At 37.0% G+C, this 17,526-nt stretch overlaps 3 protein-coding genes across 4 annotated transcripts in view; 1 reads left to right on the forward strand and 2 right to left on the reverse strand.

Moving 5' to 3' along the window:
* Window positions 1-141: 141 nt before the first annotated feature.
* On the forward strand, window positions 142-13,864 carry LOC111261770 (eukaryotic initiation factor 4A-I). Of its 2 annotated transcripts, XM_022835640.2 has the most exons (7): window positions 142-297; window positions 4,880-5,105; window positions 9,300-9,523; window positions 9,837-9,988; window positions 10,243-10,501; window positions 10,681-10,951; window positions 11,413-13,864. In XM_022835640.2, the coding sequence occupies exons 2-7, from the start codon at window positions 4,907-4,909 to the stop codon at window positions 12,423-12,425; spliced, it is 2,118 nt and encodes a 705-aa protein (XP_022691375.1). In that variant the 5' UTR covers window positions 142-297; window positions 4,880-4,906; the 3' UTR covers window positions 12,426-13,864. The 2 variants fall into 2 exon arrangements, with proteins under 2 accessions (XP_022691375.1, XP_022691291.1); XM_022835556.1 differs by lacking the exon at window positions 142-297 and having other exon boundaries at window positions 4,611-5,105.
* On the reverse strand, window positions 2,758-4,310 carry LOC111261935 (transmembrane protein 223). The gene is made up of 2 exons (XM_022835869.1): window positions 3,865-4,310; window positions 2,758-3,286 (listed from the first exon to the last, which is right to left on the reverse strand). Exons 1-2 carry the CDS (start codon window positions 4,110-4,112, stop codon window positions 2,893-2,895), a joined length of 642 nt encoding a protein of 213 aa, XP_022691604.1. The 5' UTR covers window positions 4,113-4,310; the 3' UTR covers window positions 2,758-2,892.
* A 484-nt stretch (window positions 13,865-14,348) lies between the features above and the next one.
* nop5 (nop5 ribonucleoprotein) overlaps window positions 14,349-17,526 on the reverse strand; it is a 3,944-nt gene continuing 766 nt past the window's right edge. Inside the window, exons 3-5 of the mRNA XM_022835744.2 lie at window positions 17,080-17,210; window positions 16,702-16,908; window positions 14,349-15,917 (exon numbers count right to left, since the gene is read on the reverse strand). Of these exons, the coding sequence (XP_022691479.1) occupies window positions 14,951-15,917; window positions 16,702-16,908; window positions 17,080-17,210 (1,305 nt within the window). The 3' untranslated portion in view covers window positions 14,349-14,950. The remainder of the gene's footprint in view (window positions 15,918-16,701; window positions 16,909-17,079; window positions 17,211-17,526) is intronic.

A 17,526-nucleotide genomic window follows, 5' to 3' on the forward strand; every position in this document is an offset into this window, starting at 1 on the left:
ATATTTTTTATATTATGGATTGTTTGTTCATACCACTGCCGATTTCTCTCTTCGAGTGCACCGGAAGTGATACTCGAAAGATACAACAGCTAAGGGGCACCTTTCCTTCCATGCTTTACCGATTTAGTTTAGACAGTGCCTGTGTCTTTTCTTGTAATTCAAACTTTGCCTAGGCTGGAGAGCGTTTTAGGTGGAGACTTTAGGTGAAGAGCGCAGTATTGGAAATTACCTACTGTGAATTGGATAGCAGCTATATACGTGCTTCTTCGTCGATTCCGCTGCGCGACTGTATGATGGGTATTTTCTTCTAATGAAATGGGCCATTAATTTATATATAGCCATTGTTGAATAGGAAACATTCATTCACAAGGCTGTACAAGGCAGACTGTATTACATTTTGTAAAATCAGTCTGTTTTGCACAATACTTAAGTGTTCACGTTTACAAAGCCCATTTTCTGGAATCAGCCCAAAAAGGTAACCCAAAAACTGGGTTCCAATAGACTTGCAAGGATTTTCCTTCCAAATGTTCCTTTTTAAAAAAAAAAACATCTAAAAGAAATCTTCCTTTTCTGGCGACAGGTATCAACAGAAGGTACGCACCGAATTTCGTTTTGAAAAAATATGCAGGTGACACAACTTTATACGATGTATGCTGCGCTGCTCAGATAGAGCTCACAGTTTAATTTGGTTTTGTTACTCTTGGGGTTCTTTGTTAGCTAATGCAAATACTCACTTTGTCATAAGTTCCAGTATTTCCAATCAGATCTATTATAATAGTTGGCCCTTTAAGAATCTTTTAAATGTTAATTAACTCTAACCCATCATTTTACGTACAAACTTCAAAATATGTTTGTAGACTGATGCTCAAGGTCGGCAGACTTCCGTGCCCAATCTTTTCATCTACTTTTTTAATTAAATCAGAAGTGAGAATGCATTTACTATAATTAAACCATGTGAGAGTTTAATGTGAATATTTCGATATCCATTGCAGTATGATGATCTTTCAAAGTGGTGAATGACCTAAGGTGGTTCAATCATCTTCAATTCAAGCAGATTTTTGAGCAATTAAAATTTCATTTTTTATATACCATGCCTCGCACAGGATACAAATGGCACCTTTTAAAGTTAATCACCACCTTGTAAATATAATTTTTAGAGATTCGCTGAAAATTTGTTATTGCATGATTAAATTTATGTTTTGCAGATAAATGAATTTACCCACAATATATAAGCTTTATTTGTTCGTTCTTTACAGACAAAAACGTATTTCTAAAGGTATCGAGGAAATCACATACTTGTGTCCGAGAATAGGCGATATGCTTAATTTTTGACCGTATAACAAGTTCAAGGTTATCTATCAAATACACAAGGCTTGTAGTAAACAAAGTATCGTAATTACGTCCTCTACATAATTCACGTTATAATTCAGATAAACGAAGCTCAAAAAAAAAATAATAATGAATTTTCACCATTTCTCATTCATTTTCTGTAGCTTGATTCTGTTTAATCATTAGTATTTAGTAACATTATCTATGCTTCTTACCGCAGATTGCTACTGGGTAAAGATATGAAAGCATTAATAAAAAATTATTTTTACGTCTTGTAACTTAACGGCTAGCCATTTCCACCCCATTTTTACGTTCGCACAACACACAGCTTCTATTACTTTTTTTTTTCTCTAATTCTAGAATTTTCTAAATGTGGACTTAAAACTATTCTTCAAGCTACTTTCATAGACTCTGTTATATTTACATCTACCATATATTTGTTATAGATATCTTTTAACCTCAGAAAACATTTACAGTGTTAAATATCTGTTAACGATACATTAGCTTACTGGCTTAAGAAAAAAGAGTGTGTACGTTTTGCGCGTACGAGCTAAGTTATATTGCAATTTCAAATAATTTAAGTTCTTTTTATTTTAGATTGTAGGCTTACCAAAGAAGTGTTTAAACGAATATCATTGCACTACCCATAAAAATGGAGAAAAATACGTTCGTATCCCTAAGAAGGCAGCAGTCGTATAAAACGGTGTTTAGATTCAAAAGCTTTAACCCACTCAAACAATATAACATACATGTCGGCGTAACGTATTAATACTCAAGTAATAATTAACGATTGTTTTAGCTTGGTTAGGATCAAGTTAAGATCCTTTGGGTGGTACAACTTAGATCGACAGAGCATAAGAGTGACATTACTCTACGTCGACCTTATAAAGCTGTTCGCAGACTTATTGCCATTAGCCTGCGAGAATATTTTCAGATTTGCGGGATTCGTAAAAATTCGCGAAAGATCTTTGACGATTACTGAACGAGCTAAATGCTATAAGTAACTTAAAGAAAGAACCCAATACACGTATAAACCGTTAAGCAAAGCAAATATCGCTGTAAAGCTGGCACAGATCAGTGTGACGGAGATAACGATTGGCATTTCCAAGTTCCAACGGAATTTTTACCAATAGATGTGTCAGATTAATTTTAAATATCTATATATATATGTTAAATAATAACTAAAAATAAATGAATAAATCAGTTTTACTAAAGTGTATGGTTGAATAATTTGACTTGATGAAGTCCCAAAAATTGAATTAAGGTTTTGGTGCGATATGATTAAAAACAGTCATATGACGTTGCTTTACTGCATATTGCACTTAGGAAGTTTTTTGTCTGTGACAAGTTTTTAGCACTAGTATTATCGAGAACTCATCAGAACGTAGAAACACATCTTTGAAAGCCTACCTAAACAAGAACTCGTGGTTTTAAAGACGTCCGAAAACATTTATTGTGACTCCCCTCGTTATAATTAGCCGCCGCCGATTTTAATTTGCGAGAGCACTACGATATGCGAGTATCCATACGATTGAAAAATCCTAAATCTTTGCAGAATTTCGATTACAAAGGCCTTGTTACGCCAACAGTCCTATCGTAAAGTTTCGGCACAGGGAAATGGCCTGCATATTGGTCCAGAAGCACATATAATGTCCTTTCTGATACCTTTATAGGTATATAAGAGAGAGCCTCGGGATTGCGGCCCCGTTTGGCACTCACTTGCTCCAGATTAGTTTCAAACTTTTCTGGTATAAAAATACCGTAGGTTTCGAACTGAACACGGCTTCTGCCTAGCAGAAAAACCCTTTTGGCTGTTTGTTTGGCGACGAGGAATGAAGCGCCAGCAAGCAATAATCCAATTCCCATTCCAACGATTTGAGCAAAATAAAAGAACGAGCTTTCAGCGACCTTCCGGGATATGCGCTTCATCGTCGTGTTGTCGCCTTCAGGATTTCTCCTGAAATTGTAAATTGTCAATTCCTTAGACGACAGAAAAACAGCAAAATACATACTACTACATTGTCTGTTTTGGAAAAAGCGCGCTCATATTTTCCAATAAGGAAACGCGAAAACAACTTTCTAATAGGTTTACTTATCTTTTTGATTGTATAATAAATATAGAAACATGATAGATGAGAAATAATAGAATATAAATATATATTATAAATAGGGGTAATGCTAGTAATGACATTTGTCGAATCTAAATAAATATTGATCTTTTATTCATCAAACGTGCGAGATGCACTGAGAATTTTGAAATGGTTAACGTCGTTGAGGTAAAAATCTAATTTACTAGAATAAAAGTAAAGACATAATGTTAGAGTTTAATCTCTATATAAATAGTAATAAATTATATTTAATTTGGATTGTCTATATTGAACATTTCTAATGATCATATGAAATATTTGCTTAGACTTATACAGGTAAGTAAAATTATAGATTATCTATTCCGTTGAAAAAATATAAATTCGCATGATGCGATTATTGATAATATTCTATACTTCTGTGTTGCCTTTATATAATACAAGTACATACCTGACGGTCTTCTTTCTCTCTAAGAGATCACATATAGCGTAGTTCATGTATGGCCAAAGAATTAACTGGGATGCTCCAAAAAATTTGAGCAACATGATTACTCCTGGCTTATGGTGTTCATATATCAATTCTGTTTTAGGACCACCCGATATCCACTTCAGAGTAAAATTCGATAGTAAACTTCTTTTATGCCACTGCTTAATAAATCTACCGCCCAACGTCAGTCTCTCTCCTAAGCGAAACAACATCGCGATTACGTTATCGTCTAGCAATAAACTGAGTACGCGTTGGTTCGAGGAACAACCGCTGCGCCTCCCTATGTAGTTGTTTCGTGATGTTTCTGTCAACTGTTTTCCACGTACTCTATAGATCGATCTCGCACAACGTGCGTGTCTCCTGTTTACCTCAGCCTCTCTATCCAACCATAGTACAGACAATAGATCCGCGAGCGGTAAACAGACATTGTTCTATGTCCTTTTCCTCTCTTTCATAGATCTGTGTTCTTAATTTATAACAAAGTATCCACGTATTTTTTTTCGAACTGTGACGCTCAATTGATCTATTTAATTCGAACCGTTAAAGCCACTGCTGTTTAATGTGCACGGTTTTACGACTTGTTTGTAATGATTGCAGAATTATTCAAATGGACCAAAAGACCAAAATACCTCTTCTTCGTTTCGATTATGTCTCTTGTGTGCCCTTTCCCCATCTTGAAACACTTAGCAGACGACGGCTGAGCTCATTTTATCGTCGCTCATGTTTGTCAATCAGCTGAGCTCGGTCAGTGTTTCGGATAAGCACTGTTGCAACCAGTTGCCAAGACAGAGAGAGAAAACGGAAGGGCAAATGGAAACGAACGACTCAGTTGTAGTGTGTGCATCCGCAAGCAGGGGCCAGTGTGGACATCGAGGAATTATTAATGATATATAGAAAGCGTGCTTTGTCAGAATGGTTAGCCTCTGAGACTTTGTGTTGCGACTCATTGTTGTGACGTCGTGTGCTTGTTCGCCGACAGAACGGGGGTGTTCGCGCGGTCTTCGAGATGTCAATTTGTCGACGACTGGCCCACAATGGCGCTAACGGCGGAGGTCGAAGCAGCGATGTGGCGCCGACAAGTCAAGTGGAAACGTTTGAGGCTTTGTTACTCTCCAAGAGGACACTTTCGGGCTTGAACAGAACAGGTTTTCAACAACCATCGCCGATTCAGGCCAAAGCGATTCCTATGGCTAAATGTGGTGTTGGTAAGTTGACCAGATTCGACCCTAAAAGCCATATACGATCACGTTATACACGTTATGTCTGCCATACGATACATGATCATAGTCCAAAACGTGTTGTTAACATTCTAGAAGAGGCAGCCCGAAAACACATACATTCGAATACCATTTTACATGATTATTAATATTATTATTCCTGTAGTGAACTATGATCCTAGTCAATATCTGAGTTCGACAATGAACAGGAAACAATTGTTTTGCGTATTCAGCCAGCCAAGGCGGGAGTTGTGTTGAATTATATGTGTATGAAGGGTCAGGGTCACCGGTGAGGTATAAACAGCAAACTGAACTTTGTCATCGACGTGAGCGAAACTGTATCGTACAACTTTATCGATTGAGCAATATATTGACTGTTTTTCATTAAGTTATTCGCTGGCCATCCATTTATGATTTATCACTTCTTCAGATCCAGAGATGAAATGCAAAAAAGTATTTCGAACATCGCAGATTATCTAGATTTGGGCGAAGAAATCAAATCAACATTTAAGAAGTTAATTATATCATATACATATTTGTAATGATGACATAATGGCAGAGAGAGATATTTGCGAGCTAAATATATACTAGGTGAACAAAAAGATTATAGAAAAGATGTCAATGGCAGCATTCGAAGCCTAATATATATATATACATATATATATAACGCATTTACAATATACATTTCTAATTAATACTGAACTTAATGTACGAACATATTGCGATAGATTAAATATAGAGTACTGCGTCATAACCACCATATACGATTGTGTCCTACAGTAAATGTTTCGTTTCGGTGAACGTTTTTTGGATTTTTCGTATCAGAACACCTAAGCGAAAAACAGTCGTTTTAATATAGGTTTATTACAGAAACAAGCTAATTCTTTAGATAAAGTTTACATTTGAAAGAGCTCATGGAAGCATTGAATTTATATTCTGGTTAATCAACGATAGGGTCGCTGATGAATGCATTGCAACAAAAGGATGAAAACACACATCTGTTTTTTTTTTTATTAGTTGACCATTTATTCACTCAAATGAATAATTACATCTATCTATTCTAGAATATAGTTAGTATAAAGACGAAGAATTTATTACTCAGTAATCATTCAGTTACCAAGAATTGACGATTTTTAGGGTACTCCAACAAGATGTAGAACTTAATCAAGGCAGAGATTATTAGTGTTTTTAAAAAAGCTGTGGATAGAAACATCTAAGGAGAGGTTATGTCATTGAATTAGCTGGTGTAGGGCTAAGAAGGAGCTCAAATTGAAACCTCATTAAAAGTAGAGGGCTGCAGGATTTCCGCTGTCAAAAAAGTAAATTTGTTTTCAACACAAAGATATTCCCATAATGTATACAAGCATATTTGCACGTTGTAGTTAAAATATTTGTTCATTCCACAAGGAATCGCACCTGCTTATAAGATAAAATTAACAGAAGGACTACCTAACGTGTATAACAACCAACCACTCTAAAGCCTCGCTGCGGTAAAGTTAAATTAGGGTTAGGTCCTTTTATAGAGCTTTGATCACATTCGTTTACTTATTCTATTGACCACATTAATGATAAGTAACGGCCATTGAAATGTGTATTTTTTAAGATATATAACTAATGCTAATAGTGTTAAATATCGTTTATCTGAAAAGTACCACTTCACTAATCTGTACACCGATATGATATTGGCTGATCAGCCATGATTTGATATATAAATTGTTAAAGGTGCACTGCTGCGTCATACATTGTACAAACACATGATTTCACACCTTATTTCGAATTGTCATATACTAAGGAAGTAATATCTTGTTTATTGGGGCTTCATTTTGCTCTTAGCTAAAAATCTGGGCGGATCGCGAAAGGCTAAAAATGGAGGGGTGAGCATAAATGACCTAAAGAAGAGATGTGTTATAAGTGTATAATGTAGTACACGAAGTTTCATTATATAGTATTTGTTGTAAGGTAATAGTACACTATTATGCAACTAATAAGCTAATTAGTAATATTTTTGCTCAAGTCCCTTGTAGAACGTAAACTCCATTTTTAGAATGCGTTTACCAAGATTTGCATGTGCATGTGATACCAACAGCAGCATGTACTGGAATTAGCTCGGGTCCTTCCAAAAAGAGAGTTCTAGCATGATTATAGATCCATTAAGTTCATTGAAACGTCTATATTTGTTAGCTTTTTAGACTTTCCGCGATGCCTTATCACATTAACTGGCACCGATGTCTTGACATTTTGTATGTTTGTAAATGAAGCTGCAATAAACTAATGAGATTAATTTTGTTAAAATCCACAGTGCAACATAGTATCACATTATTATCGACTAGAACTTGCGAGGAAATTGGCCCGTGCGATCTGAAGATTGACCCATTTAATATATTATATTTCACCAGTAGCAGTGGGCACCGTAATTAAACACAAGTAAATTAAAAACATGCCTATCGTCATGTGCTTTACTTCCAGGAATACTTGTATTGTGCAATTAAAGGCAATAATATTAGTTTGTCTTTATATATTTAATTATACGAGACTGGCATTTCATATCTCACTGGTTCGTATTGTTATACTCTATACGTCTAGTATACCATAAAAAAGGAATGGAATATGTGTTTAAAATATTTAGGGGCTGTTCAACATTAGTGCTGGGTTAGATCTGTTGTGATGGGCCTGTTAGGTTCAGTAGGGATCGCTTACAAAACTGTAATTTATGCGCGTCGCTTTTTTAGACTAGTAAATGCATGAGCAGATGGCTTCTCATTATGAAAGTACCAACAAGATTGTTAAACACATTCCCTTATCCATGGATTTACGATCGACATGATTTCATATGTACACATGTTAAGTAAATATGGCTCTAGGAAACAGAAAGGGTGGCACAACAGATCAAAAAGTTACGCTTAAGTCATACAAAAGTATTAAATTAGGTTAGGAAAATAATATATCCCTCGTTTGAGGCCATATACGGCATTAAAAATGTGCAAGATGTAACGCAATATTATTTTCCATTAAATCTTTACTATTAAAAAACGTAACGCGTCTGCATATATACATGATTCTTTTTATTAAAACATGTCATTCTATTGTAAGTTAAATAAAAATATCGTAAGTTCATCGTTATGTGATTGTAAAGGACTGCCTTGCCTTTTATACTAGAACAGTGCAAAAATCTAAGCAACTTCCCTCATTTAGCTTATCTTGTTACTTTACTTCTGTACTGTTATTACTCTTTTACTTACGGTTTGCCCTACATAACGCCTATCGACTAATGATATGGTTATTTACAATATAAAAGTTTAGCGACTAAGTTTACTGAAATCTCTGCGGCATTTCGCGAGTAACTGGTGAAGCAGGCTCGAGTATTTGGCTATTAAGCGGTTGTAATGAACTTTTACATTTCATATCAACGCCCAAATAAAGCTGTCATAACTCACTATTCAACTGTTAGTTTGACCCAACATATTGAATAAAATTTAATTTATCCCATTTACGTATTCCCATTAGTCTCATATATGTTCAGAAATATGTTAATTTGAGGTCAAGTATGAATGGTTCACCTTATTTATCGTCAAGCTTATCACTTATAGAGCGCATTACGAAACGCGTGTCTGAGGACTTAACATTTTAGTGTTGTGAATGAAAATCCAGAAAAAAAGTGATTCTGTCCTCATCTTTATATAATCAAAATAGCTCTATCAAACAAATGAACTTCAGCTTTCTCTTCATATACGTCCGAGAATGTTAAGAGCAAAAATACCATACAAATTATTAAACACTTAACCAAAATAAGTGTTATGCGACATTTACCTCGTTTCTCTTGTCACCATGTTTTCATTATTGCAATGTCCGAATTCTATGAGACAGTTTTTTTAAAAGAAATGTGAGGTGTAGAATTAATAAAAAAAAAAACAAGTAAAAATATATTTTGATAAAATTTAGCCATATTTTTTACAAAAAGAAATCTTACTTTGATATGAACGCAATAGATTAAACTAAAAAATGTAATTTTAGTTTTTTTTACTTTAAATAATTGAAAGAACGCTTAATGTCAGTCGAAAATTTTGTTGAAAGACATTTGTTTCTGTAAAGGCCATTGGTATTACAGGTGTTTTTTAACTGAAATTTGTGTTTTCTTTTGCTTATACATGACTGACACACGGTTAACTTTAAATTCGCGTTAAGATATGATAATCCAGGCAAAATCGGGTACGGGTAAGACGTGCGTATTCGCTGTTGTATCTCTAGAAATGGTCAATGTGCAGCTTAACCAGGTTCAAGTGGTAATTCTCGCTCCGACACGCGAAATCGCAATACAAATTTGCGACAACATCAACTGTATCGGGGTTGACTATCCTGGCTTGAAATGTTTCGCTTTTATCGGCGGCATCGCTCTTGAACAGGATAAGGTTAGTGATGTATATGTACGAGTAAATGCAAACTGTGCTCTCTTCAAATATTGCATTGCAGTCTCCACTAAACACCCTACTTTACTTATTGTCAAAAAGGTAGATATTTAAATTGCAAAGAACTTCTAGTACATCTTTACAGTTGCATGTTATTTTGGCTAACGGCAAAACTAATGAATTCTTTTATCACTTAAATCCGTACACAGCATGCTTACAGAGTGCAGTAAAAGTCCACCGTACCGTACGCTCCAGATTGCCTCTTCAGACTATGGTCTATACAGCTTAAAACTAACTCACATCTTTTTGAATTAAGGTGAAAATTCGACGGTGTCACATCTTCGTGGGCACACCAGGCCGTACAAAACAACTTTTACAAGTAGGGTTGCTTAAAACGCGAAGTATCCGTTTATTTGTCCTGGACGAAGCTGATAAATTGCTTGAACCTTCTTTTCACGACGATATTAAGTTAGTACAAATTATTTTCTGTCTGGATGCGTGAATACATGGCACTTTGATATATTATCTTTCGATAGAGTTGTACAGATATCACGCGGCAAATGTTTATGAAAAATTATATCTGTTAGATTGGTTTCTTGAAGCGGAAGCTTGAAAGAAAAATTAAGTTTTACCTGGTTATTCGAAAACGACATTTTGGTAAAACCATCAATGATCGTCTTAAAATTTTCCTTCTTATCCCATTATACTTCACTCAAACTTAGCTCGATCTTTGCGGCTCTCCCGGCGAATAAGCAGATGCTTGCACTGAGCGCCACGTTCCCTTCAGAGATAGTTTCTCAATTGTCGAAGTACATGCGAGCTCCAACTGTCGTCCGGCTAAATTCGGACGACCCTGTGCTACTCGGTATTCGGCAATTTTACCATAGCGTACCTTATCACAGCATTCCACACATCATCTTCCAACGGAAACTCAAGGTTCTGCTGCAAATATTGGTTGACGTTCCCTACACTCAGTGCCTGGTATGTCTAAAAGATTTATTTTTCTACGTTACTCTTGTCTAACGTGCTGTACTGATTTTCAAACCCTTCAAGAATTTGCCTAACAGTTAGTTAGGGATGAGAAAAACCGCACTAATAAACCACAAGCTATATTGGCAAGCTTAAATTACGCACTTTTTCTCCTAATATTGCCTCTACAGATATTTCTCAACTCGCAGATGCGCGCTGAAATGCTATGTGACCGTTTGCGGGAATCGAATTTTCCTTGCGAACTTCTATCAGGAGCGCAACGTCAAAGTGAACGAATCCGTTCATTAGTACAGCTTAAACAGAATCGTTGTCGGATTCTCGTTACGACAGATCTCGCTGCTAGAGGTATCGACGCTGAAAAAATCAGTGTGGTCATCAACTTTGAAGTGCCCAATGACAAGGAAACCTACTTGCACAGGATAGGACGTGCTGGCAGATACGGTGCGTTGGGTTAAACGTTTGAGTGCAGGGACGAGACTTCATCTGAAGGATAAGCCCTTTTCTAATAACTTCACTCTAGGACTCCATTCTTTTAAGACTTCTAAGACTATTTATTCTACACTGGCCGTACCCTTATATTTTTGTCAGTACCGTAAATCATAGCAGCAGCATGTAACTCAAGTTCATCTCGGTATTTTGTTTCTTTTTAACCTTACGCCTTCAAAATAAGTTTTTTTCGTCAGCATAGAATGACACCTGATATACACTTTACTAATTGCGCAACCTCCTAAATCACTTAATTTCTCAGTATTCCTACCAAATTTTATTCCTCATAAGCTTGATCATTTTGTGTATAAGCTGTCGGCCTAACTATATGATATTACATGTTCAATAGAACTATTTATGTATTTCGATTTGGTGTTTTATGGGGAATTGCCGTAATTTAAATGTTCTGATTACAGGAAGCTTTGGTATTGCCGTGAGTATAGCTGCCGAAGGTACAGAGTCAGACGCCCTGCAGAAAATCACTACAGATTCAAACGTGCTTCTTCAATTTATTGGGACACTCCGCGACTTCCGACACATTTTAACGGTCACCAATGAGCCAGTGCCAGCAGAGGGCGCCATCATCAATCACGTTCGATATCCGCCTACGCCGCAAGAACTAACACCAGCCGAAGATGAGTCACGCACACCCCTTACATCGATGAGTTCAGAAAGTAATTGTAGCAGCAGAGGGGAATCCCGACCTGGTAGTCGAGCCTCTAGCAGATGTCCTTCTCGCAAAAGCAGCCTCCGGCGGAAACAGGCCATTCGGAATTTTGTAACTACCCAATCAGAACCCTGCACGCCATTCCATCAACGATCGAACTCGAATAACAGCGTCAATTTCGATCCTGTACATACGTCATGGAACGAACTTCACCTAGTAGAAAAAATTCAGAAAGCCTTCACTCCGAGTTGTGAGGATCTACATTTAGGAAGCATAGATGAAGCTCTCGAGAGCCTTGCCAGGGTGCGGACAGCAAAAATGGACGTACCGAAGTTTAACGGTAGCCTTGTTTGGGATCCGCTAATGAAGCCGCACATTGATCTCACCCCACTTGCCCCGCCAGAGGAGGAGATGCTCGAGGAGACATCGGATGAAGAATCTCAACAGGACAATTCGGTTATACAAACGAACGACCTAACTCCTTATGCGATAAGGCCAAAATACGCCCCGTTCAACGATCCAGTAACGAACCTTCGAAAGGGACACATAAGCCAAAGTCTAAATTGTTTGGCTAGAATTGAGCCTACACTGTTGAGACAGAGCTCATTTACCGGTATAAACCCATCCTATGCCGGGCTGCGTGTTCCGAATTCGGTGATCGGTGCTCGTTGGGAAAGCCAGGCTTGCTTAAGCAATATGTACAACAGATACATAAAATCTATGCTCTATAGTCGAAGCTCGTACTTTCAAAAAACGAACTGAAAATAAACTACATTTAATTACTAAACAAAACAAGTAAAACGCGCCGAACCAACAGTAGCACATTCTTGGGCCCTCATGAACAGACAAAGTGTCTCGTGCAACTTTAATTTTGTGGAAAGAGATATTCCTATATAGTACTAATCATATAAAACGATCTCAAGCGATTCACGCAAATCAGTGCCCTTGTCATATATACAAAAAGATGACTTGTACACGATCCTATGATATGTTCCTCCTTGAAAAAAGTATGTACAAGTTTTTCAGTGGCAAGATTCTTTTGTGAACCAATAATATCAGCTGGATGCGTGTATCCATTTAGAAATGAAGTCAATGAAATGAGGTAAAAATGAGTCAGTAGTTGATAAAGCTCTGAACAGCAGATGACAATAGACTGTAAGCGACCGAGTTGTATTTGAGCGTTAGCATAAAAATTACGAGCGAATAATTTGCAAAGCTTGCTAAAACGTTAATATACAGATATATTATTGTATTATGCACATACGGTGCCTAACCATCACGTAATAGCATACACGCTCACGCCGGATAGTGTAGGAGCGAATTTCATAGAGAGCGGAAGCCAATTTCAGAAAATATAATAATAGCATATAGAAGCATTATAATCACCTTTCCGCGATCGAAACATTTTAGCCGATATAAAGGGTTTAGTGTCCTATAGTTGTTGAGTACAGTTTCAGTGAGACCCCTTAAAGGGGATTTATCACGTGCTTCGTGATGAACATATTGATTAGAATTTTAGGCTAATTTATTGCAGTAACATTAGTAACTAGGGTGGATAATCCTAGTAATGGTCATATGAAATTTAGATTTTAAATATGTATAGCTATTGTTACATGCCCTTGTTACTATTCAATTATAGAAGTTGACATTTAGAAGTGAATCTGTAATTGCTAAATCCATGAAGAGCAGACGACAATAGACTTGAAGAGACGGAGTTGTATCTGGGTGTTAACATAAAAATAAATTATGAGCGAAATATTTGCAAAGCTCGCTAAAATGTTTATATACGGATATATTATGCGCATACGGTACGTGAGCATTACGGAATAACACACACCCTCATGCCGAATAATGTAGGAGCGAATTCGATAGAGAGCGAAAAGAAACTTCAAAAAATATAGTAATAGCACATAGACCTTTCGGTGCTGTTTTAGTTCATACCACGGCAAAAATGTATATTTAGATGTTGACCGAAAAATGAGTGGTGATATCTCAATGGTTCTTTAGGTATGAAAATGAAAATCTTAATAGGATAGACAATCTATACCGCGGCAATAATAATACTAAAAAACAAACAAAATTGTTTAACTACGCCATGGGGTGTTTGTTCATGGAGCTAATGCAAGTTAGCACATTTGCACATATAAGCGAATCTTACGGTTGACAAATATGCAGAATAAATTCTGTTATATCTAAACAAACTCAGCTTTTTTTCACCTTATGATAAAGTTTTATTCATTTATGGAAGAATATTTAGAAATAAGTTTTCAGCTAGGAGCAAATTCAATTTATGGTGATAAAAATCTTTTCGCATTATGTGAATGCTAATTTGAAATATCTCTATCCGATTATGTTAGTAAATATCTGTCATTTAATTGTTTTATTTTGACTGCTGTTTGAAATAAAATCCTGAAAAGACACCGTTTGGCTTCGTTTTTCCCAGCCTAATGTTGACCGGGCCCAGGCTTAATTTATCAAGCATGATACTTTAATTAAAGCATTTTATGATTTGAGCATTCTACAAAACTTCTTTTGCAATACTGGAAAGCACTCATAGAAGCGTCCGAAGATTGGTTAACAGCAGCAGTTTAAATAAATCAGGCAAAAAATGCCAACATTATTTCGAAGAAATATTATCAAATTAAAATTTATATTTTACAAAAACAAAAAATACACGTCTAATAATTAAATTTCTAAGCAGACCACAAATTTAGTATACACTTATAGCATCACTTCATTCTGACTACATAATTATTTTAACTATGAGTTAGGCATACCCATTTATACACAATCATGTATGGACTTCTTCGCCTTTACACTCAGATCATCATATAGCAGTTTGTCTACATTACACTTCTACCAGCCCTCGATAAAACAATTTCTTTTCAACTTTGCCGGATGCATCACTTGTGATCTCATTGATATTACGTTTACATCTTCCTTGACAAGCTAACTGTTGCGGAGAATGTTCATCAACAGGCTAGAGAAAGAACCTCAAGTGCAAAAAACCTAGTTTGCTAAATAAAGCTTAACGTAATCTGTGTCCAGCCAATTCGTCTTAATGTTACCCTTTGCCTGTTGTCTAATAATAACGGGATCTCCTCTTCTTTTGTAGAGTTTGAATTAATCGGAAATACGATTAGTAGATGCGCGTGAGAAACGAAGAAGCCACTTGAAATGATGTTTTCTTACTTCCATCTTTAAATACACATATAACACTTATTTTATATAAACTAGGGGCCTTTTGTCGCATCGGTTAAGGAATGGACCAGAATATTCTACCAAATTCACTCAACCTCTTCCTGCTCTTCAGCAACCTTTGACTTCTTTTTCTTTTTTTTCTTCTTTTCAACTGGAGACTGTTCTTCGCTGCCTTGTTCCACCTTTTGATCCTCTTCCTGTTCCTGCTGCACATCTGAATGTTTTGATTTCTTAATGAACTGTTTAGGTTCATGAGGGGCATCGTCGTCATCATCGGCGAACGTCTTGCGCTTCTTTCCTAAGGTAGAGTCTTTTGCGGGTTTATATTCAAGGATCTCACTTTTATGTCGATACACATCGAATTTGTTTGACTTGCTACCGCCAGTCTTCGATATTCGTGTTAGCTTACCGTCTTCAAGCATCTTGAGACGCGCCTCAAGGTTGGCTCGATTTCGAAGCGACATTTCAGTGTCAGTGTCTTCGCCTAAAGCGTCCACCCTGATGGCAAGAGCTGATTTCGCTGCCAGCCATCTTGATGCTTTTCCCTTACATTTTTGGCTACTCTGACCCACCATTTGTGCGTGGTAGATAAGGCCGTACTTGGGTGTATCGTGCTTGGTTTTCAGAGCGCGGAAGAGTGCCTTTTCTGCACCAAGAATTTGGACAGTTGAAGCAGGTTGCTTAGATAGATTCAATAGTGAACCGGCATGAGCAATTAAACGAGCACCTACTAATTCACCCACAAGGACTGTCAGGTTAGGAGCTACTGCTGTCATACGATTTTTAAGATACTCATAAAGGGTCCCTCGGTATTCGGTCATTTGAATAACCTCATCACAAAGATGCATAATATTAGCCACGTCATCAGGAGCAATTTCTGTACCCATAGAGACTTCAGCCAGCTCCTTAATCTTTGCCTCTTGGTCCTCGGGCAGAATATCCGATAAGTCCAAATTAATGGCATTGCTACGCATTCCCATTTTGCGCACAGTTTTAACGTATAACATGTTGTCCGTCACCACCTTACTCATTTCTGGAAAATGCCAGCCATACCTGTAACGTAGAGAATACAAGTTAGCCTTTCGAAAAAAACGAAGTACATACATAAAATATTATGGAATACGACCAGCGTAAACGGTTTTACATAAGGGCGTCGCTAATGTGTGATCCATCACTTGACTGAACCAGAAATATGCTTGGCTCGGCCGGAGAAGGACCAGTTCTTGTAGGAATGCTAAAAAACAATCTATGCATAGGGCCAGTTTGTCATCAAGAATTCCAACTACGACGCCTTTACTGACAATCAAATAACTTGGTTTCTTATTTTACTAAACAAAACAGTACAATTTAAAATAACGATGTTGTTCGAACACGTGCGCACTAGAAGCTTAAAAGTAGTAGCTTCTAGGTAATTAGGGTGGCAGTTATTTTTGGGTCCGTTTTCGATACCGATAACCAGTACACGGTTGTCGCCAGGATGCCAGACCCTATAAATTTAGACAAACTCAAACTTGGAACGCCACTGCCTTGCGATAAAGAACACTCGTCGTCGCAGTTAAAAATAATGGATGTTATTTGATGTTTTCAGCATGCCGTTTGTGTAGCAGGATAGCACCACGCGGAATAGCAGTACTACCGTGAAGGGACTCTGAAACACTTGTTATCTTTATCTATTCTTATTCTAGGAGGGTCACTGCACGTATGCTATTGTGCCATACTGTGGTATATGGACATGTATCAATGGCTTATCGATGACCATAAACAGGCGAAGTGAAAGGTTGTCACATCGTTGCCCTCGGTCCACGCTGCACCACAAATAGAAACGAAACTATCTTACCATTCTTTGCACCGCATGACGTAATTATTTAGCTCCTTGTCCAAATCATCTAACAATGACACCGCTTGAATTATCATTGTGTCTACCTTATCTGGTGAAAATTTGAGCTTGTATCGTGAAAGAGAATGGGCAAGACCAAGAGCCATTGCTGTTGCTTCCTTCTGAGACAGCCCAGTAATCAAAGCTTCCTGCTGAGACCGGATACATCTGAAGCAGTAGCGAGAAGTGGAAAACACTGATTAGAATACATTTCAACGATTTAAAAAAATAAATGATAATTGGCAACAATACATAATAACTATTATCAGTGGTATCTCTACATGAAGAGTAGTAGAAGAAGAATAATGCAACGTTTTCTTAGGATCAATTAAAATTTACCTCATCAATTCCTGGATGGATGAATTAGCTACACAAAGAATATCCATCTTCTCTTTGATGATATTTCCCAGCTTGGCGTCTGCAACAGCCAGAGTCTCGTGTGCGTCGCTAACAGCTAGCTTCTTCAAAACCTGTTTTCGGTAAAAATTAAGGTATGAAATCAATTTTACATAACAAATATTAGATTATATACTCTGAATTCCTCAAAACCTGTTCTTACAAAATCGCTCTTCTTCGTTGGTGTTGCAGAATAAGATCAAGGTATCATGTAGTCCATCCGCATTACCCACTGTATTTATCAATTTAAATACGAAAAGCTGTTCAGCCAGCTATACACACTAGTCTCTTTTTTGTCGAAACCAATGTAGTGGGCGACACATTTTACTGTTGGGCTTCATCTGAGGACTAGGACTATAAGCTGTAGTAATCCTGGGTTAAAGCCCATAT

The sequence above is a fragment of the Varroa jacobsoni genome, unplaced genomic scaffold (genome assembly GCF_002532875.2).
Source record: "Varroa jacobsoni isolate VJ856 unplaced genomic scaffold, vjacob_1.0 scaffold_7, whole genome shotgun sequence".
NCBI lineage: Eukaryota > Metazoa > Arthropoda > Arachnida > Mesostigmata > Varroidae > Varroa > Varroa jacobsoni.